This window comes from Ixodes scapularis, unplaced genomic scaffold (genome assembly GCF_016920785.2).
Source record: "Ixodes scapularis isolate PalLabHiFi unplaced genomic scaffold, ASM1692078v2 ptg001158l_1___fragment_5__unscaffolded, whole genome shotgun sequence".
NCBI lineage: Eukaryota > Metazoa > Arthropoda > Arachnida > Ixodida > Ixodidae > Ixodes > Ixodes scapularis.
The window spans coordinates 201,778-225,103 of NW_024610110.1; the positions used below are offsets into that span (position 1 = coordinate 201,778).

Sequence of the window (23,326 nt, forward strand, 5' to 3'; positions counted from 1 at the left end):
GCGTGGAAGGCAAGCGCGATAACCGTTAGGCTACGGCCGCGCTGCCTACTTGGCGCGCGGCATTATTATCTCACACTGCCTGGTGGTAGTTAGGGGGTTGAAAAGGCGGGAGAAATCACGTTTTTGTCTTTTTAGACTTAAACTATGTGGCGCAAGCTACCGCCCGTTACGAAGGGTATAGCCGTTAACATTTATCCATCCGCTAGCCGAAACGAGCCAACATCAGATTGACTAGCAAGATAGCGAAAATGTTTTCTTATATTATTTTTGATTATGCAGTATTGAATTGGTACAATGTTACAAAGCAAAAACGCCTTATGACCCACAATTTTGTAATAAAAACATCACCACCTTGCGCGGCTTGCACGTGCGTGCTGAGACCAACGGTTGTGTGCCCGTAGCCCTACCGCCCTACATCCGGAAGCGACAACAAAAAAGGATCGGCGCGCGGTTTCCACAACGGCTGCGTGGCTGCTTTGTGGTTCAAAGCGAAAGCAGGGAACTACGTTGCTACGTTGGTTGGACTTTCTCGGCGTTCCCGCATCACCCTAACTTTTCCAAGTTCGGCGACGGTTTCCTCAGCTGTGGAGACCTCAGTTAACGAGCGTGGCTGGCGTGGCTTAACGCGGAAGTGGTGCAATGAGCGCGATTGAGTGCTTGGTGTCGTACGGCGCACACAAGATAGTTGTCGTTGTTGACGGAGAGCATAAGCGCGCCGATTTAATTCGGACCCTTGCTGGCAATGTGCTGTTCCAAGGAGTGGACCTGCAAACAAGCCAGATCCAGGTGAGCTCACTTACGTCATTTGTGCTTTGTGCGGGGTCAGCGTGGGACCGGGCAGTACTTGTATAAGAGTGCGGTACGATGAAAAACGAACTTGAAGCTCCCAATCCAGCACGCGCTCATGGCCATTCTCCGCGTGCACGCTTTGTAACCAAGGCTACAAACCTCTCGCTGAAAGTGGAGCTTTAGTACGTTCTTAAACTTTGTGGCAATGAAGTCAAAGCTATGTGCGATCACGCAACTTGAGCGCCGATTAAGACTGTGCAGGGGCTATCCTCTCGTCGGATTCGCGGCAGAAAGTTGCCCGCGAGAATCTGCGTCTCCAACTAAGCAAACGGCACCAAGCGTTTGAAATGCCAAGCCTGGGTCTCGCGCTAGTGCGCCCTTCTACATCAAATTGTTTGGTCAAGCACATGCTTTTAGGCCCTCTCTAAACTGCTTCGTGATTTCTCCACCACATGACCGAACAGTTTATGTAAAAAGGCGCATTAGCACGAGACCCTCGCTAGACATCTTGGCATTTCAAGCGCTTGGTGCCTTTTGCTGAGTTGGAGCTCGCCCGTTCGATGCTCATTGAAATCGAAACGGGTTCATGCGTGGATCGAATACAGGATCACTAAACTTTTCAGCGCTAGCCCTTTCTACGTGTTCTGAGCTGTTGGAAGTAATCTTATGACTATGCCCACAGTGTAATTTTTCTTTTGTAAAAATTTACGCTGAACTACACACCAGCTCACTGAAAATTTCCTTTCATATTTTTTGAACCAAGTAATGTCGTGTTCTTAAACTTTAGCATTTTGTGCAGACAGCTAGCGTCAGGGTATGGCGGAGGAGTATCAGCTTTCTGCGATGCATCACCACTTGTGACCAGGAGGTCGTTTTAGGATATGGATACGTGTAGGCCCGTCAGAGATTTTTGTGAAGTGTTCTCTGGTTTTACTTGTGCATACCTTAGGTTACGTGTGTTGACAGTGATGCCTATAACTTTCCTTTCATTCTTTTGTCGCACAAGGTATACCATCCTCGGTATAAAACAGATGTAAACCTCATGGAGGGCACGATCCTCGAGGATGCAGCGCTGGTAACCATTTCTTTGGATGAGTCACAGTTCAGGTGGGTAAAATGCTTGCAAAGACTGAAGCAGTCAGGCATGTGTGCTTCAAGTGCTGTTATCAGGACTGACAACAACGATGCCTCTGCAAGAAAATGTTCAAGACTGTCTGTGTAGCATAATTGGGCTCAACTTGTTTTTGACATCATGTATAGATGCTGGCTTTTAGCAGTTGAAACCGAGTCTTCTAGGTAGGAACAATGCAGCTATAGTTGTTTGCACTTTTGACATGTTTTGGTTTCCCTGTGGGATAAAAGATAATATATGCACGTGTCTGTATGAACAAGTTATGACCTAAAATTTGGTTCCTGTACTTCAAAACAAATTAAATCAAGGGCATTCTTGTATTCAAAATTGTTCAGTGTTTTTTTCTTCTTTATTTTAACTGAAGCGAATATGTTTTATTTTATATATCTAGAATCATGGATGTCGTCATTCAAGAGGACTCTGCACCATCGAAAGCTCCGTCGAAAGCTCCATCGGAATACAGGTTTCCGAAAGTGCCATTGGACATCGCGCAGGCATTACAAAAACACACGAGGGGGCAGTACCTGCCTTGCCGATCGAGGATCATTCAGTGGCTCTTCCACGACCTGTGCCTCTACGACCTGTAAGTTCAAGTTGGGACTGAACTAACTCCTAATTTTTAGTGGCTCAAATGAGCACATGTGCATATTTTTTTTTCTTTAGACAGCTCTTTGACAAATCAATACAAATCCAATCTTCATATTTTGGCTCTCTGGCAGGAAACACTGGGCACGCTTCTTTCTTCATCATAAATGGTGATTAATGCTCCTATTCATTGATTTTTCCAATTGATGGCACTATGTCTCTCCTTTACTTGTGCAGGTACCCGGATAAGCTCTATGCCGAGGCCGCAAGGTGCCTTGTGGAAAACTTCCCAACTCTGAAGGACACCACCGGATCTGGTTTTGTGAGTAACTAGATGCAATTTCACTTTAATTATTAGCCTGCACTCATTTAAACAAATGTGTACGAAGTACTCACCAAACATTTAAAGGACACATGCAAAGGAAAAAAACTTTTTTTTTTAAACGACTTACGTGGAAAAAGGATGTCATAAAACGATTTTACAACGAAGAAAAAGTGATTGGTGCTTACACTAGGTGCTGGGAGTCCCCATCTAAGAGTGCATGCAAGGGCTCTAGCCGCTAGGAAATGGCTATACACCCCGTGCGGGACCTATAGACGCTTTACACACGCGCCCGATTACAGCCGCCATTGCCGACCTTCTCTTGTCTTACCGAGACGCCAAGCCACTCAAGCGGGCTTTCACGAACCTCCACAAAGGACAACGCAGGGGAGAAAGACACAGTTCGACCTAAAATGACAATAAGCTGACCTGCTATGGTAAGGATGGGGCAAAGTGATCAAAATAAGAGGAAACAAAAACTAAAGGTCGGTTATGGCGGCGCCCACGCACAGGTGCTGCAAAGCGTTTATAAGGGGCGCTTTGAAAACCGCACGCAGCGCCACTTGCACTGCGGCTGGAGGCAGTACTGAGAGTCGTAGCAGAAGACTTTGGCTCTTTGCTTCGGAAGCTATGGCGGCGCAAGTGCCCGTGGCAGGAAAATTTGTCCTTCGAGCTGGTTTTAAAGATATTATAGTGGGATCGTTCTTCCGCGATGCCACACAAAGAAAGGCAAAAAACTTAAAGTTTTTCGCCGAACGGTTTGGTATGGCGACGTCAGTCTTTAAGGCCAAATGTGTGCGTCTCGCAAGAAGCATACTTCATAATCATTTAGTTATAGCCCCTTCCCCTTGCAAACCCGAAGCGCTCGCAGATTCAGAACTTCGAGCATCCAGTCGCGAGCAATCTCAGCGGCACACGCAGCAGCCAAGCGGAGATGCTCTGTCCAGCGTCGCCGTCACCGCCTGCCTCGCTGCCAGCCGAGACCTCCGACGCTCAGATGCCCCGCGATCGGAAAGCCGTCCCGGGTGAGGGCGGTTTTATCCGGAATGCAAAACATACCGCTTGGTTCTACAGCCTTTGACTCTTCCCACGAAATAATAACCAAGGATACTCAGCGCTCTCGTGTACGTATACGCGCATGTTGATTCCACCTTCGGGTACTTGGCGCGAACGTCACCACAGACGGCGGTCGGCATGGTCGGCACCGCTTAGTCGACATTCGAACAGCTTGTAAAAAAGACACATCCAACTGATGTTGTCATATCGAAAAGTACTGCTACCCTAACCGGCGCAATCGCTGTCGTGTAGCTGTGACAGAAACGGCATAGAAATCAAAACCAATGTATTGAGAGTGGCTGCAGATCAAACTTCACACGTGCGAGCGTATGCGCCGTCGCTATATAGCGAGCACCTCCCAACCGCTCCCTGCACTCCACCTCTTTCGGGCAGAGCGGTTCGAGTTGCACAGCGAGCGCCCGACCGTCTCCAGATCTGCAGTGACACAGACACACATCGCTCGCGATTTGCAAGGGCCACAGGGATCCGCTTGGCAAGCGCGCCGAAGCGCCCGGATTTGCAAGGGGAAGGGGCTATTAGGTTGTCACGCCTTCATGCTCAGAAAGTGATTGGTGCTTACACAGTACCCGTGTACTTGCAAAACGTTAAATCCTTTTAGATTTACTGATGACCCAGATGCAACCGCGGCGTTCCTATGTTGTGACCGCGGCTTCGGTTCATGACGATTTGCAGTAGAGTCGCCGCGTCTCACGCAATGCTTCACTTAAATTTGTCGCTGCAGTGTAACAACCTCTTTCTTTGTTTATCTTGCTTGCCAAAACGTAAGCCTGATTTACACATGCATGTTCGAAGCGACCAAAGCGACTACGAACAACAAAAACTGGCTGGAGTGACGAGCCTAGCAATGCTCCAAGCTCGTCGTTCCGGTCGTTCGTAATTGCGGTCGGGTCGAGCGTGCATGTGTGAATTAAGCTTTGAACTTTGGCATGCACTTCTATCATTACAGGATCCGCACAGTGCACTTATGCGGGCCGCAAAGCCGGGCTTTGTTTTTTCCGGCAGACCCTGTAGTTTTAATAGCCCTGCTACTCTTCGTTGTACCTTCATTCTACCAAGTACTCGTAGCGCTGCGGTGCCGCAAAGTTTTTTTATGTGATTAATATCCTAGCTAACTCAATCCACTTTTTAATGGTCCTAGCAAATAAAATAAAACCTGCACAGCTCTGGCTGTCCTTGCATTGTATTCCCAAATTTTGTAAATCTGGCATTTTTATAGTGAGAAAGCTCAGGGGTAGACTCATTACAATGTTCCCTCAATTTTGTTGAGTATTAAAATTTCTTGCATTAATGTTTCTTTTCTCTTCAGCTAGACGACAGCAGGAACATCACGCAAACTCACTGCACTTGTAGAGGTGGTGTCTCAGGGCAGTGCAAGCATTCAGAAGCAATGATTATGTATTACTGCTGCATACCTGCCAACTCTTTCGAATTTTTCGTAAAATGTACAAATTGGTACTAATTTTACGATTTTACAAATCTTGCTTTACATCTTACAAAAAAAAAATTTTAACATCTTTTTTTGTATAATTGTTGCTGGCGGTATCTTGCACCACCACAAGAGGGCGATACGTACCGTCCATGGCAGCGTCGTGGTTTTTACTATCTGTCTATCCGGTGGTCATGTATCCAAAACCAATCCAAAGCCCAAAGCCTTTGTTCGTGTGTTCGACAGCGCTTGTTGGTTCGGCGTGTTCAGACGTGGTTGGGCGTCTCTGTTTCGGCCAGTTTCGAGGCGAGGAGTGCGGCCTCTGTGTTTGTTGCACATGTAATCGTAGCATTCCCCTGGTCGCGGGGGCTTCGCGGCTCAATGGCGAACTCCAAACCTCAAAAGAGGTACTTTCAGGTGTTCATGAAGCCCTACACGGTGGAATTCTTGTGCCTCGTGCCGTATAAAAAGGGAGAGAAGTTTGGATTCTGTAACACGTGCATCTGTGATGTAAGCGTTTCGCACGGTGGCAAGGCTGACATTAAGCTGCACATCGTTTCGCGTAAACCTCCCGGCGGCGGCGGAAGTTTTACGAATTTGAAAGTTCACAGGTTGGCAGGTATGCTGCTGCTGAATGCTTTCACATATTCAGCAGCGCGGATTACTGCCATACGACAAATTCTTTCATTGCATTTTTCCGAAAACAGTGTACTGTTGTTGCTGCCCGACAAAGCGCAGACGAGTTGAGAAACTGTGAAACGTCGTCCCCGTGGGGCATGACGTGTACCTGTTGGTACAACCTGCCACGCAGCAATTCATGATACCAATTAACAGCGCATTAACGACGCAGTGGTGGCTCTGCGGCGGCAGCATTGGTATGGCAACGGCAGCGGCACGGCGAGGTTTCCCTCTACTAGGATTGTCGAAGCCTATCTTCTCTGACAGCTGCGTGGCGGCACATCAGCTGCCGTACATGGAGTGTATGGACGTTTAAGGGATGGGGGAAGGTTCTACGCTTTCAAACATGGCGGCCTCAGTGAATGGGCGGAGATGAGGGTTCTGCGGCTGAAGCGAATTTATTGATGAAACTATCGCATTTACAAAACAAAGTTGGAAGATATGTAATAACGTCAAATGGGTTTCAGCGGCATAGTTTCATGCAAATGGTCTTTAATAGCTTGGTTAGGTGAAGTCCTCTTATTCAGTGTGTTGCTAGAATGTGATGTTTTGGTAGCTATGTTTCTTAATACATGCCCATGTGAGATGTGATGTGCTGCACACAAGAGATACCATTTTGCCAAGATTATTTTTAAACAAGCTCTCTGAAATTCTTTTCTGTGGGTACATCCAGGACTCCTGGCGCGTTGCCATGCGATATAAAGCAAAACGTGAACGGTCAAAGCTGCGGATGCAGGACAACACTGAAAAGCAGGCTTCACCGCGGAATCAGCCGCGGGCATCGAGGGACCCTAACCCAAAGCGGGTGACGAAGCCTGGGACGGTAGGAGAGATTGTTTCATGGAGACTCTTTTCTATTTTAATGGGGCACTAAAGTGCTTTCTTTACATCCTCGTTTTATGGTGACGAAGGAAGAAGACGCATCCCAAAATATCTAAAATTACTAACATGTGCGGCCAATTTGCATATTAAAAAAAGTGATCAAAGATCCTGACATCGTTGACACAGAATGACTGACGGCGCTCGTCAGCTACTCGCAAGTGATGGGTTCCCACGTGGAGTCATGACCATAAAACGAGCTTTCAAAAAGCACTTTAGTGTCCCTTCAAGAATTGGTAAGACTTGATACTAATTTTTTTTACTTTTGTGTAATATATTTCAGAACATAGTGCTGCCAGCACATGGAGAGGATGACGAAAGCCTGCAGGGCCATATCATCAACATGGAAAAAGAACTGCGAAAAGCAAATCCAAATGTCGCCTATGTTTCCGACTCCATGTCGAGGACACTTGCTACACGGCGGGCATGGATAACCACTGATCACCCAAGTGTGGCAGCCATTGTTGCAAAATACCCTGCTTCTGAACATAGCAGTTTTGTAAGTATTATTGAAGGTAGGATTTTAAAAGGGCTGTGCAACTATTTTAACATTAAAAATAATTCTTAGTTTGTAATTTCTAGATTGTTTACCTTGTCAAGTGATAGAAGTAGCTTCTCTTTCCTCGGAAATAATGCCATAACTTTGAGGAATCGAAAAATGAAAACGGACTATTTCTCTATCTGCATTCGCAACGTGGCGGCAGTGTGAAACATGTAGCACTGCATTACTGAGGGATGATGTTACAAGTGTCCTCTCTGTTGGGATGGTGGCACCATCACCTTGTGTTGACTAAAACCATGTTCTACGCTCTTTTGCCTGTCGTGCGACCTTGACGTCAGTGGTGCTCATATCTTACTTGCGTCACTACCACGGGAACCGGACGTCTCCTCGAAATTAAAAAAGCGTTTTACGTTTGAATCTTCTTTTTTTTTTCTTTTAATGAAAATTTGGGCTTGTAGGAAAAAAAACTGTTTTCTATTCTAGAGATGGTGAAGACTAACTCCCAGGCTTAACGTCCCAAAGTTCGAAAATTGTTGCACAGACCCTTTAAACGGGCACTGAAGACTGTTTTGAGATCCTCATTTTGTGGTCATAACTAGGGTTTGGTGTTTTCGGTTCAAAGCGATAAAAGTATGCCGAATTAACTTTCGGAAATTCGGTTGATCCAGTCTTCCTGCGTCAAGTTTGCTCTTGTCCTCTCAAGATAGAGTCTCAACTGCTGGCATTGTATTTTATTCCTTTGATTTTTTCTCAAAGAGAGAGAGGGCAGGTCATCTTGTCTGATCTAATTCAGGTTGTATTGTAGGGGACACCAAAAAAAAACACGCTACTATCTAGCACACACCATCACGCTTCCACTTTGTTTAAAGGAAATTCAGTTTGCTGCTGTACGAGCATGTTGCTAGTAGAAACTAACCAGCTTTGGCAGTCCTCAAAATGGGAAGGAAGAGAAGGCATGCCAAAAATTATCATTGTCTAGAAGAGCACATAGAGTCTGCGCACCACATCAAAGTGAAAACTACACTGTCCCAATTTGTTTAAGGAAAATTGAAAATACAGCAACAGATAAAATAGTTAAGTGCCCAATGTACTGCACTTTGGATGGACAAGCATAAAAAGAGTGTATTTCATCATTACATATTTATCGACAAAAACCGGTTAACTTGCATCTGTAATATACTTACCAATAAAAACCAAAAACATCATTTAGAAAAAAAAAGAACAGAAGTATGCCGAATTTGAGAGGAAAAAAAAACAACGCAGAACCCTAATCATAACTTAATATAAGAAGCATCCTTAAAAACCCGAAATTACATTCATGCATGGCCGATTGCCTTATTAAAGAAAAGTGATCAAAGATTGCGACAGTTACCGTTGTTGGGGACAGACACATGGTGCTACCAAACCTTCCTGAAAATGGTCGAACGACGGACAGTGCTCGGCAGCCAGCTGCGAGCGATGGGTTCCCGCCGTCCACACCGGAACGTATCGCTTGCAGCTGGCTGATGAGCACTGTCCGTCGTTCAACCATATTCAGCAAGGTTTCGTACCACCATGTGTCCGTCTGCAACAACGGTAACTCACAATCTTTGATCACTTCATTAATAAGGCGATCCACCGCGTGTGAATGTAATTGCGGGTTTTTTAGGACGCTTAGAACTCGTAGACCGAGTTATGATCATAAAAGCACTTTAGTGCCCCTTTAAGTGTTCCAGAAACACAGTTCACTTGCCTTGACATCTTTTTCTTTTTTAATACAGTTGCAGCAAGAGTTTACTGCTGTGACAAGCAGGCCAATGGAGGTCAGCTTGGCGGCCTGCCTGTCCGAGAGCTGCCTGCGGATCTTGGATTCCGCTAGGAAGAAGCGACACCTGTGTAGCTTTTTCGAGGATCTGGACCGACGGGTCGCACAAGGGGACAAAGGCCCGGAAGATGGTAGGACTTGATGGTTCAAATAACTTGGGGTTGATAAGATGAATACTGCAGGAAGGCTACAATGCTCAGTCTTCCTGTGCTTAATCTTTGCTTAGATAGATTAGGTAGAAAGGAGTGAAATGTACTATTTGGGCGTGTTGGTTGCTTTTATACACTTAGAAAGAGGAGACACATAAGGGATGACACAGACAGGACAATCTTTCACCTTTGACTACATTTCTTTTAGACTTCAAGCACGGCGTACAACCATTCTGTGGGAAGAAGATAATGGGTAATTGCTTGGGGGAAGGGGGCGCAAAACGATTGCAAGCCAGGTGGAATGCGAAGGTATGGACACGAATAACGCTGCTTTGGATTCCTAACATGCAATTTTTATTCACGGGGGAAAATGCCCTGGCTGCGCTCCTAATTTCGCTGCCATGACGAATTTGGGGAGCCACTGCAAGTTTGTCAGAGAAATAATCTAGGCTTTTTGGATGTTGACTGAGCCCACAGAATATTAGGTTCCCCACCCATCTCTCTATAGCAAAAAGGATTAGCCATTCTGAGGCTGACAATGGACGTTGAGCATTGACAAACACGGTAAGACAATGAGTTCAGCAGAGTCTACTACGCAGACGCCCCTTCTCGCTGTAATTCCCATCTGCCCCCCCGCCCCTTCCGCTTAGAAGCATCTTTGTATGCCAATCCTTTTGCCCCCCTCCCCCCCCCCCCCCCCCTCTACTTAAAGGGGCCCTGCAGTCATATTTAGGCGTCTACCTTTTTTGTGGTTTCCAGGTCTCTTGGGGTTCGGGCAAGCCAGCGGGCACGGAGAGGTTAACTAAATATCAGTGCGTCATATTTTAACCGGACGACGCGGAACCTCCTCCACCGACGAGGGCGAATCGCGTTGGCGAAAGCGCGCGATATCTGACGTCTTTGGTCCTGGGCTTACTACTGGTCAGAACCGCTAAAATCTTTTTTTTTTTTTGGTCGAGATACAAAATATAAGTGTCGCGAACCGTTTGAGTTATGTATGACAGTAGTTTTTGTTCTGTAAATGAGATCAGAAAAGAAAAAAAATGCAGTTTATAAAGTACGGAAACAAGAAATGACCCGTCGACATACCCTCCACCAAGCGGCGAAAAAAACGGCGCATACTAGAAAGGGATAGTGCGACGAGGCGCCGACGAACGGCGTGCGTAGAAAGGTCCCGGATGTACGCGGCGGCGCTGTGGTCGAGGATCCGACCGGTTCCGAGCGTTCAGAAGGCTTTCGGCGCCGGCTTTGCTGGCGGTTTTGCCATTTGGCGGTATGGCAGCGCGAAGTGGCTCCCGTTCTGCACTGATATTTACCCCGTGTTTGCTGTCGTTTGTGGCCAATGAAGTGTTATGCCGAATTAGTCTTTAATTGTGCAGCAAATGCAATGCGAGCCGCCCTGACCGCCCGCTTCATACAGCCTATCCAACGCGCGCTTTAGTGGCGCCCTCTCGAGCCGTCGACACGGAGTGCGGCAGCCGTGAGCGCTCGATGAGCTCACTATCCCTCCTCTAGTTCACGGCCGCTCAAGCCAGGACCTACTACGTCATGAAGGAGGTTATTTTTTGCTTGTTTTTGTAATTCTAATTTGCCTATAACTTTTAAACTAAAGCGAAATTTGAGAAAGGAAAAGTTTCATTAAGTTTCTACGTTCACTGCGCTCAGGATCGGTGCAAATTAAAAATCAGTCAAAAAGTGGTTGCAGGGCCCCTTTAAGCATTTTCCTATTCCCTTTTTCCCATGGAGTGGGGCACCATGCTTGATAAATGTAGTTAAAGTTGAAAGATGGTCCCATCTGTGTCGTCCCCTATTCATTTCCTCTTTCTAGTTGTTTGAGAGAAATGTTGCCTGTGCCCTGTAATAGTTTGTTATCTAGTCTCAATAGTATTAAGTTTCAGCCGACATGCCTTATTCGCGTTGAGACCTAGACTTAGTTGTGTGGAAGCGTGCTCTTGCTTGTCTATGGTTTTCTATGAGGCATGTGGTAATCAGGGTGTCTACCAATCTTGAAAACCTGAAATTCTCAGGGAATTTTGATTATCTGGAGAAGTCAGGGAATTATCAGGGAAGTTAGAAAGTTGGCTACCCTATTTATTCGAAACTAGGCCGGCTCCAATTCTAAGCTGACCCCAGAAAATTTGAAGCCAGCAAAAACAAAACAAAAAAAAAACTGGCCTCGAATGTAGGCCGAGCCAAAAGACGAGGACACCATTCACAAAAATGAGACATTTATTGGACATGAAGATGTTCAATCTTCATGTTCACCGGATTATGAAGAGGCTGTGGTGACGGCCTTTCACCGGACCACGAAAAGGCCGTGGCGACGGCCTTTCGTGGTCCGGTGAAATCCATCCTCGTTGCGGCGCACTCAAATATCCTCTCCCGTTGCCTCCTCCAACGACGGACAGTTCTTTCATCTATGCCGACGGACAGTTCTTTCATCCATGCCCGGCTTCAACGATCGACGACAACTCTGCGGCTGAATCAACTTTTCTTTTAAAAGCGGAACTATAATGGCAAAAAAACGCCACGCCGCACGCAGGCGTGCGGCGTGGCGTTTCAAGTATCAATGCAGGTGATACTTGATAGTGGTGATACTTGATAACTCCCCATCTACTTAAGTGGCTACTGGCTCGGCTAGTAAAGACTACAATACTTTCTTTTCTAGGTGGCGCCAGCTGCGCGCCACTTTAATTTTACTTGGAAATTGTCACATGTTTCAAAATCCTCGAATCTAAGCTGACACTAGAGTTTGATGTATTGGTATTGAAAAAAACTATCGGCCTAGATTCGAATAAATACGGTAAATCAGGAAAAATTACCAGTGAAAGTGGCGTGGCAGTCTGGATTGAAGGCGATGGTTATGCATCGCAACAGCCATGCTAAATAATGTTGCCCAGAGTTTGTCAGGGACTTTTATCAAAATAGTCGGGAAGAAACTTGGAAAAGTCAGGAAATTTGAACTCAGTAATTTGGTAGACACCCTGGGTAATTCCCTTATGTCCACAAAGCAGCTGGGCTCCAGGCATTTACACTAAAAACACGGAAAAGGGTACATTGCACAAGCTCTTAGCTTGAAGGGTTGATTTCAGTGCACAAGCACGTGCATTACATTCGGGCCTACCTCAGCCTCGACCTCACGTCTGTAGCATTCTAGTAGCTAAGAGCAAAACCTAGTTTCCGAGTAAGAGTAAAATAGATAGTTGTACGCCTTTTCATCATATCAGCCATGATGCTTGTATATCGAAGAGAGTAGAGGTTTTCATATTCTGAGGCAGCATAAGCCAGAAATATTCTTAAGCAACCTTCTGGTTCAGGAGCATGACCTGCTCATACTTTGTGCTGTGTTTTGCCATTTTGTGACTTGTAGAGCCAATGTCCTTGAGCCATTTTATGTTTTCGTGGGCAGTTTGTACTAAACGTCATCATGGCCTTTATCATTACAGAAGTTTTGGGAATGGCTGCTCTTTATGTATTGCCGTCGTTGGTTAAGGAGAGAAGCTCTGCCTTTCTCTACCACATGTAAGTTTCAGGGACCAATCTTGTTCTTCACAGTTTATAATGCAATTGCAGCTTTTTAAATGACTTTGAAGCAGTCTTTATACATTCTTACCTGGCTCTTATAAGGCGGCACTAAATTTCTTTTTATGGTGGTAACTTCATCTACACACTCTAAGGTTTTAAAAACCCTGAATTGTGTTGTGTGGGAATATTTATGCAGCGCGGTTTTTGTCTGCATTCAAGTGATGCGACATGTCTCGCACTGTAGATGAGAAATTTAGCCAAAGCAGTACAACCGCTAGCCTGGGGTCTTTACGTACGTAATGCAGTAGTGAAACACGAACGTGTGCCGGTACGATGTTCATCCAGATTGAAACGGGTAGGGGTAGGGACTGAACCCAGGATCCCTGGATTCTGCAGCGCAAGCTTTCGCTACAGATACTCCTAGCTGCGACACGGTGCGCTAGGCCACCGATCCCCCCTTAAAACCTTGGAATTGCAATAATCTGTGGCTTATTCCCATATTCATACCTGCCAACTCTTCTGAGTTTCCGAATTTTGCTTCAAATCTTACGAAAACATTTTTTTTATTTATTTATTTATTTATTTTTAATTCGTTGTTGGCGGTATCTTGCACCACCACAAGAGGGCGATAGGTACTGTCCACGGCAGCGTCGTGGTCCTTACCGTCTTTACTATCCGTGTATCCGGTGGCCACGGATCGGTCCACAGGTTGGCAGGTATGCATATTAGAAAGGTGACCAAACATCGTTACACGCCCCTTGTTCTGAGATATATTGCAGAGTGAAGTTGCCAAGAAAAAGGGAGCTCCTCGACTAATTGCAAGCAATAGTCTGCGGTTACCCATTTTATGACCTTTCCACACATTTTTTTATCAAGTTGACAGCTCATCATCAGAAGGTCTCTGTTGTAGATACAGTCTTTTGGGCATTGTGTCCAACGTTGGCTTAAGGGTTAAATCTGTCTTCTTTTGGGGGACTGGATTTTGTGTGTAAAGTGACCAGCCGTTCGAAGAAAATGTTTCGATTCTTTTCATTGCCTGAAACGGCTAACAACTATGTATGAGGGCAGTTTCAAAATTTCAGAGCAAACAATGACCTAGATTTATATTGTAATTAGAGTTCTAGCTGGTTGCAGTGATTATATGTAGTGGCCATAGCTCTGAAACATTACGCATTACTTAGACAAATAGTGTCGTATTTCTCGGCTTTACATTGTCATGCTCTAGGCATATACGTTTAGTGTCCAGATTGTCACAATTTCAAATGGCATTTTCATACTCCCCATGCCTGCACTGATCACCGAACAAGCACATTTGAACTTTAATATGCATGTACATGGTAACTGAAAAAAGAAACAATTTGTTTTCCAGAACAATATTATCCGCCAAAAAATTATTTTGAGTTAGAAACCGAATAACGTGTGCCGAATTCAACAGAACTGAAAACGCTAAACCCTATGTATATTGCACCGGACGCTGTAGGAATATTTAGCATCCATTTGAGAACTCAAAATGCCAAAAATATTAGAAGAATTACTATAGCACATTGAATTTCAATGCTGTGTGTCCTCACTTCCTACTCTTCTTACTGCTGTTATTTTTTTTTTTTGCATTTATCTCTGCATTTTTACTTAGGAGCTTGCATTAATTTTTATGTCTGCTGTAGTAAGTGCTTTGGAAGTGTACATGTATGATTTTATGTAATCCTGCTTTTTTGCACCATGCAGATTTGGTAAATTATACACAAAATGTGTGCATCTTAAAATTTTGAGCTCTGCGAAACCGGAGCACACCTATCTTTGTCTTGCACTGCTGTAAGCTGCGGCAAACCATGGCATTATTGCCATGGTGACCGTAGCTGACTTGACATGGCATTAGTAAAAAAGAGAGCGTGGTAGTGGTAGCAGAGGAATGTGATAATGCACCTTGAACTACATTGTTTTGCTCAGTGCGCAACAGCTTAGGGCACGTAGAGTGGTAGGTCATATTGCGGAACCCAGGGACACATTGTTCAATTTCTGTTTATTTTAATCTGAACGAGCATCATACTGGCATTTGTTTGTGTATCTACTATGTGAGCGTGTTCTGAATCCTATGTTAGCAGTCTTACTGTGCTCACCAAATCACCCATCTACTGCAGAGAACTTATCTGGCCCTTTTGAGGGCTGACTAACTTCATGTTGTCTAAACATCTGCGCAACACAACTTTTTGGGTGGAATGCTTGGCACTTTGTCTCACTTATACAATAACATAATTACAAAAGAAAATACAGAATTTGGAAATGTGTGCCATTGTATTTGTTAATATAATGCTTATTTTTTTACATTTCTTTAGGACCCAGACGCACTTCAAGCGTACCCAGCAGTGAGCTATGAGGAGAACGTCAATGAGCCGTCGTCGTTCGTTGTGACCGTGGATGGACTTCATGTTAAGGAAGACTCGCTGCTGGCTGCAATTACAACCATGACTGCCATGTATTGGGTGTTCAATATGGAATTTAGTCCAAGAGCCTCCAAGACAATGCAGTTAATGTCACATGTGTTTGGGGTTAATTCTGGCATCCCAGCTAGCCCTTTGGTGCGGGTGGCCATAGGTATTCTTTGTGGCTAGGTTATCCCACCGGCAGCTGTACACCTTGTAAAGGTTTCTTTTTTATGAATTTCAGGCCAAATTTTAACGAGAAAACTTCGCACCACAGAGCAAAGAGGTTGATCTCATTTTTCTATCTAAAACAATTAAGTTGGGATCCTGGTCTTTAACTTTTCGTTTTTTATTTTTCATTTATCGGGCAGAAATTTCGTATACTTATGTATTTCTGAGTGGTGATTTCAAATAAGCAATTAGTTTTCAGATAGCTTCACTAGATTTTGAGTTATTAATAAATTTATCATTTTAACTAGGTCCTCCTTACGGGCCGTTACCATAAAATTGTCAGAATATATCAGAAATATCTATAGAATTGCATTGACCAAGACATGTTTTGTGCGGTGATGCTATTTTAAGCGTGATTTAATGATAATACATCGGTAAAAAAACATTTGCAATCAAGTTCCACAAAAAGGGAGGCTCTATCTTTTTGAGACTAATTAATTAAAACTATTGTATGAGCTATAAAGCAACAAAAATAGCATCACCGCACAAAACATCTATTGGTGATTTCAATTCTATAAATATGACTGATATATTCTGAAGAATTTTACGGTAACGGCCCGTAAGCAGGACCTAATTAAAATGACAAATTTATTGATAACTCAGGATCTACTAAAGCTACCTGAAAACTAATTGCATATTTGAAATCACCACTCAGAAATACATCAGTATACTAAATTTTAGCACGATAAATGAAAAATAAGAAACATGAAGTTAAAGACCAGTCTTCCCCCTTAATAATGTTTGGAATAAAAAGGTATACAGCGTTTTGATCAATTTGCTTTTTAATTAAGAAAGCTACAAGCATAAATCAATTAAGAAACTTGGGCATCACCGAAAATTACTAAATCTTTGTACTTCAAAAAGATGCAACATGCATGCCACATTTTGCAGTATCCTGAAGAAAATGTGCTCTATGAAAGCACCTTAAATTTACGCTTTAATGATACTTTTTTCAGGACGTTGTAAGAATGCTATGCACGCATACCTTTGTAAAGTGAGGCAGTTTAGTGGTATTGCATTATACGTAACGAGTTTTTAATTTTCATTTAATTATGCTCTTATTTTTGTTATTTAAAAGTTAATTATTTGTAAATAATTAACTACCTTTATATTCCCTAGGCTATTCATTTTCCTACGTTTGGCCTTATGACATCAGCCTTTTGCTGTGGGTGCATAGTTCTGGTGGGAACAATTTGGCCTGCACTTTCTGAAGCACTTTGTAGTTTTATACTTCATCTTGTTTCCAGAATTTCCATTTCACTATTTTTATTTTTTTATTTACTTATATCATTGTCTCCTGATGTTCCAGAATGTCATTTTATTTTTTTCACACCACATGCGCAATGTTTTTTGTTAAGAATTTAAACTTGCAAAGGCTCTGAACTAGTGCTGTGCTTTGTAGCACACTGTGATAGAATTCAGGCTCACTGTACTAATTTTGTAAAATTTTTTTTTATGTTTTGAACTGCAGTTCTTGACTTTGCGTCATGCATAAGGCATCTTCCTAATTTGTTTTTTTATCAATGTCAGATTACATCATGTTTTATGTGTTTTACATCAGATGTGCATTGTTTTTGTTTAGAATTCAAGCTTACCTATAGTCTGATCTATAGTCATTGACAGGTTAAGAACCCAGTACAAGCCCCCCCCCCCCCCCCCCCTTCCCTAAAGCTGTCTAGTCTTATCACCTCAGCACAGCAATTGCTGGGGATGGTTCGAGGAGGGACTCACCTCCTCTCCAGCATCTGCTCAAGTGGTGTAGAGCTTTGCGGGGCAGCTTGTCCTGGGTTCTCAACCTGTCCCTGACTATAGTGCCGTGCCTGCAGTGCACCCTGTGATAGAACTCCAGCCCACTGCCACTTTCTTTGTCTTTTGTTTACTTGTTTTACTTGTTGGATGTGTTCGTAATTTTCATCTTCACAGTTAGCTTTTGCTTTTTTATTTTCTTATATCAGTGTCTCTTAATGCCCCAGAATAAGTCATATTTTATGTTTTTTCACCCCATATGTGCAGTGTTTTTTGTTGAGATTTCAAACTTGAACGGGCTGAATTAACTGGTGCATGCTGTGATACAACTGAAGCTCACTGTACTACTTGCATTGTATTTTGTTACATGTTTTTAACAGCAGGTCTCAAATAAAGGTGTGATTGACTTGAGCTGCAAACTGAAAAACCATCGAGGCAACAGGAGTGCATCTTCAAGCGTACAGCATGTCCTATGGGACAAAAAGCAAGGGCTCAAATATTTGTCCCTATGGAACAAATGTAATGGATTAACATTTACTCCTTCGGGATTAATATTTAGTCCTGTGGGACTGAATGTGTGGGATTAACATTTAGTCCTAGGGGTCTAAGGGGTGGGTGCATCTGTTAGTCCTAAGGGACTAAATGGAAGGGCGCAACTGTTAGTCCCAGGGGTCTAAATGCAAGAGTGCAACAGTTAGTCCTAGGGGGACCAACTGTGAGGGACTATCCGTACGAGTGCAACAGTTGCTCCCATCCCCGTTAGTCCCCAAGGGGACTAATGGTAGTGTCAGCGCATTTACTCCCCGAAGGGACTAAATCACGCTCCTTTTTTTCTTAGAGTGCATCTGGTATTTATAACCTCCTTGCCTAGTTATGACTAGAGCTGAGTGAGTGGGGGACGCTCAGGGTTGCCGCTAATTGCCAAAAAAAAAAACAATTTGTTTGGGCTTAAAATAGACTTTGTTGTAATAACTCAAATGAACACGTTTTTTTGTTTTCTAATATTTTGTTTCGTTAAGAAAACTTAAAAAAAAAACATATTTATATTGGCAAAATATTATTTTTCTGGCGTGAACGTGATTTATGCGTCTGACAGAGTTACGAGACTCCAATCGCTGTAAACATCGTCTAAATGACATTTACTTGTGGTGTGTGCGTTATCTGTCAAGGCACAAAAGGTCATTTGAAAAACCTAAAGGCCTTTGGCGTAAAGGTTCTTTTAGGTGCACGTCTGACAGGGGTATTAACGTTATTTTTGAAAGGGTTATTACTTTTTAACGCCGCGTCAAAACAGAACTAAAAGGATCATGAAACGATCCCTACTGAAAAAACCTGTACAAATATATACGGGCCTATACCGGTTCACACCGGAGTCCTGTATTCTCATATCGGTAACCGGTAGCTCTGTACCGGCGACCTGTAACCACGTAGTGGCGATGCCGATACGCCGTGCCGGCTGCCCATACCATGTGCAGGCGGCCGGTAAACACGTACGGTCACAGCCGGTAGGCCACACCGGTAACCGGTAGCCACGTACCGGCGAAGCCGATACGCCGTACCGGTTGCCCATATCATGTACAGGCGGCGAGTGAACACGTACAGGCGAAGCCGGTACGCCACACTGGTGGGCCGTAATAACGTACCGGTGGCCAGTAATCGATGCGCGGCTAACAGCAACCACGTATCGGAGCGACCGGTAATGCCTTACCGGCGCCGGCACTTAAACCGGCGGTTGGTAATTCCAGAAATTATCAGACCTCGACGGGAACGCGCTCACCGCGAAACTAAACTGTGATATTTTTTTCAATAAAGAATTTTAATCAGAAAATCACATATTAGGTGATTTCAATTTAACAGTTTCAGCTATCAAACTCAAACATTTTATGACATGCATATTTAAAGTCATAAAATGAGAAAACCAAATCCATGGGAAGCGAGGACGATATAAACGAGAGTTTGCTTCATAGCTTTGAGCCCTGTACCGGGGTAGTTTCGGTTTCGGTTTATTGACGTCGGATTGGATTGGATTTCGTAGCTGCAAGCCAGAGTGCAAAAAAACAACCAACGACGGACAAACAATGTTTTTCTTAACAATAAATAAACTTAACATGGTAAGTTTTTATGCTTTTAAAGGTTCTAAAACTATTTTGAGTATTAATAGTACTAATATAAACTAAGGCTGATTATTTCTTCAATCCAATCCAATCCTTACGTCCCAGCGCCGCTGGCCAGCCGGCCAGTCCCAGCCAGTGCTCCAAACCAAAGCCGCATTGACGTTAGGGCTATCTCGATCGGTGTGTATCGGTGTCGATATGTACTAAGCGTACGTGATTTATATTGAAGGCGCGAAGGCAATAGTCAGCGTGAACCGAATCAAGAAGTTCAAACCGGCGAGCGTTGGCGACTTCGACCCCGACGTGCCGAAAAGCGTCTACTGGGAGGCTGTGGGAGCGTGCACCGGGGAATGGTAAGTTGTTTTCTACGCATCAGGGGCTCGAAGCACAACGTATACTGCAAACCGTTAATAGGGAGTTTTCGTAGATCGTTTTCGCTGTCCCGCAACGCCCTCCGCAACTCGCTATATTCCCGGAACTCTACAGTCAAGGCTATCGGCGGGGCCGCCTCGGTGGCTCCGAGGCGAGAGCGCCGGCCTACGGATCCCCAGGTGGCGGGTTCGAATCCCGACCGAGGTGCCCGCAATATGACGGAGGCTTATTGCGGAGAAGGCGCCGTGTAACCGAGCTTTCGGTTGCACGTCAAAAGATCCCCAGGTGGTCCAAATTAATCCTCAGTCCCGCTGGGGCGTGCCAGATGCCCGTCGTAGGTTTGGCACGTAAAACCCCCAAATTGGATTTTTTTTAAGGCTATCGGCGGGCAGGCGCATCTTCGTTGCGGAGGGGGAAACGCGGTCTACGAACACTCCGTAATGTTCGCCAGCCCCCGCTTTTTTGCAAATTCCACGCGTCCAAAAATTAGCGAAATTTAAGGACATGTGGAAAGCGGAAATTTCGTGGGCCCCCGTTCCGGCGTCCCCCGTTCCGGCGTCTAAAATTCGCGAAATGTGGTGGGCACGAATATGTCCTTGCGCCCGATTCGGTCCTTGCGCCCGATTTGGGAAGAACTGGGCGGCAAGACCAAAGGGTTTTACGTTGTTTAACTACAGGGCGCTCCAGATGGTAGCCACGACACTCAAAATAAATCGCAACAAATCGGCTTTGTAAGCTCGACAAATTTAGCACATAAGTTCGACTAGGTGGTTCATTTAATGTGTAAAAATATCGAAAAAAAATAATTTTTGAAACAAGGGTTATAGCGCAGGCTAGCTGGTGAACGGTCATATTTATAAACCCCGATACAAGGGGGGAAAGGGAGACGAACAGAACGATTTTGAGATGTAATTCAGTGTGCATGTTTTGTTTTACAGAGACACGAGCTGAGCTGGTTGCTGCTTTGAAAAAGAAGCATGTGGCCATACCTATGGTATTGAACTCAAGGTTCGAGGTTTATGTGTGCCTTTAGGCTGTTTTTCATACCTCATCTTCGACTCTGTTCAGAAGGAGGGGGTTCGTCTTTTGTTTCCCTTTTTCAAATCAGCAGCATACTTCACTTCCGTTACCAGTGGGCACTAATTGTGGGTAAAATTGAACGGTTAGGCTAAAGAATATCTTGCATTTTGTTCGCTTCATGAGTAATTGTGTCCATTCATTATGGCTGGTCGGGATTATTTGTACAGACACTTTTTAAATTGCTTGCTATTCTGGTACACAGATCCGGTGGGTAGATACGCTCTATGAAAGTGGATCACAAGCCGTAATTTAACACACAAAGTGCCGCAGCTTGGCCACTCCTGGTCTCAACTGTGCTGTAGCCGCAGTTGTCCCTCTTCAATTTCAAGAGAAACTCTCCTGCTTGTTTCTCGACCGCATTAAATCTGAATTTGACACTCTTCAGTCTTACGAGATGTGCTCACCTGCTCTAAGTCAAGTCAAAATCTCGCTGTACACGAAGTTACATCTCTTCTCCTCTATCGCAAGACGTCCTCATTTGTTTGGCGTCCTGCTTGCGTTGCAGCCGAAGTTTCCTCTCTTTAATCTTTTCATCCGCTTCAATGGTCCTCTTGTTGCTACTTGCCTCTCCAGCTTTCAACAAACATGTTTTATGTTGTTCCGAAGTACCCTAGGCACTTTGCTTTCACTGTGCCTCAGCACGCTTGCGTAATGTTCCTCTGGTGAGACCTGCTTCCGCATACAGACAACGAAAGATGATACTCAAGTCTGGTTCACAGAGCTCTCCTCAGATGTGGCTATGTGCGACTGCGACCAGATGCGGCACACATTGCTATGGCAACAACGGGGTTGAGTCACTGGCACGTGCATCAACGCAGCTCTTGCCTGCAACCAGTAGCTCTTTCGCAAATGCTTACCCATGTATGCTCGTAGTGAAGCGGATACGATGCCCGGCTTAGACTCCAACAGTTGTGGGTTTGAGGCGCAGTGCCGGCGGCATGTTTTAGAGCGCAGCTCTTAGGGGCCCGTTTCCGGCTTGAGCGGCGTCGGCGTCGGCGTCGGCGTCGCCGTCGGCGTGGGCGTCGGCGTCGGCGTAACCGCGCGGTGCATTGTGGGTAAATTTCCCCGCTAAATCTAGCGGAAAAATTTATCCGCTAAATCTAGCGGAAAAACCCCCACTAAATATAGCGAAAAATATTCCCGCTAAATCTAGCGGAAAAATTTCCCCGCTAAATCTAGCGTAAAATTTTCCCCGCTAGATTTAGCGGAAAAAATTCTCCGCTAAATCTAGGGCAACAATTTTCCCGCTAAATCTAGCGGAAAAATTTCCCCGCTAAATCTAGCGGAAAAATTTCCCTGCTAGATTTAGCGGAAAACAATTCCCCGCTAAATCTAGCGGAAAAATTTCCCCGCTAAATCTCGCGGAAAATTTTTCCCGCTAGATTTAGCGGTAAAATTCCCCGCTAAATCTAGCAGAAAATTTTCCCCGCTAAATCTAGCTGAAAAATTTCCCGCTAAATCTAGCGAAAAAATTTCCCCGCTAAATCTAGCGGAAAAATTTCCCCGCTAGATTTAGCGGAAAAAATTCCCAGCTAAATCTAGCGGAAAATTTTCCCCGCTAAATCTAGCGGGAAAATTCTTCGCTAAACCTAGCGGAAAATTTTCCCCGCTAAATCTAGCGGAAAAGTTTCTCCGCTAAATCTAGCGGAAAACATTTCCCGCTAAATGTAGAGCATTTTCCCGCTAAATCTAGCGGGAAAAATTCCCCGCTAAATCTAGCGGTAAAATTTCCCCGCTAAATCTAGCGGAAAAATTTCCCCGCTAAATCTAGCGGAAAAATTTCCCCCCTAAATCTAGCGGAAAAAATTCCCCGCTAAATCTAGCGGAAAAAATTCCGCGCTAAATCTAGCGGAAAAATTTCCCCGCTAGATATAGCGGAAAAACTTCCCCACTAAACCTAGCGGAAAAATTTTTCTGGGGGGTCTCGTGACCCCCCCCCCCCCCCCGAGGTCACGCGACACCCCCCCCCCCCCCCGCCCCGAGAACACGTGACCCTCAGTACCCTTCCCTCCTCCTCCTCAAGAGCTGCGCTCCAATTCGGTGTTACAGGGAGTTGTAAACGGCTTTCATTTTTCTTTTCTGAATTATAATGTGCCGCCACATGCTGTTTTCAAAAGCAGTTACAAATCCTCGGACCAACAGACGCCTAAAGTGCATATGCTTTGCTTATAGATGCTATCATATTTAAAAGCACTGAATCACAAGTACAAAGCAACTGAGGGTTTACGTTCCTCTTAGAAAGTACACTGGGTGCAAAGTAGTATAATCATATTTTACTTTCTAACTAACTTAGAAGTACCTTTTAACACAATATTTTATCATACTATTTCGTTTATCTACACAGTGTTTTCTGCCAACAGGTATCGTCCTTTACACACTAGAGTATGTAAAGGACGATATACCAATTATATCCTGTACTGACAGTGAATACCGGATATCTTGTCAGGGGCGTCTGAAAGCATTTCTTCAGGGAGGGGGCTATCACAGGTATAGGG

The 23,326-nt window shown here is 44.6% G+C and overlaps 1 protein-coding gene across 1 annotated transcript; it reads left to right on the forward strand.

Moving 5' to 3' along the window:
- The first annotated feature begins 639 nt into the window (after window positions 1-639).
- Window positions 640-15,679, forward strand: LOC115310520. The gene is made up of 9 exons (XM_040217236.1): window positions 640-786; window positions 1,796-1,896; window positions 2,313-2,504; window positions 2,744-2,828; window positions 6,683-6,832; window positions 7,172-7,387; window positions 9,151-9,325; window positions 12,790-12,865; window positions 15,202-15,679. The coding sequence occupies exons 1-9, from the start codon at window positions 640-642 to the stop codon at window positions 15,233-15,235; spliced, it is 1,176 nt and encodes a 391-aa protein (XP_040073170.1). The 3' UTR covers window positions 15,236-15,679.
- The last annotated feature ends 7,647 nt before the right edge of the window (window positions 15,680-23,326 follow it).

Coding starts and splice junctions, on each gene's coding strand:
- LOC115310520 (XM_040217236.1), top strand. CDS start 640: ATGAGCGCGATTGAGTGCTTGGTGTCGTACGGCGCACACAAGATAGTT. Junction 9,326..12,789: donor GGACAAAGGCCCGGAAGATG/GTAGGACTTGAT, acceptor TTATCATTACAG/AAGTTTTGGGAATGGCTGCT. Junction 12,866..15,201: donor TCTGCCTTTCTCTACCACAT/GTAAGTTTCAGG, acceptor ACATTTCTTTAG/GACCCAGACGCACTTCAAGC.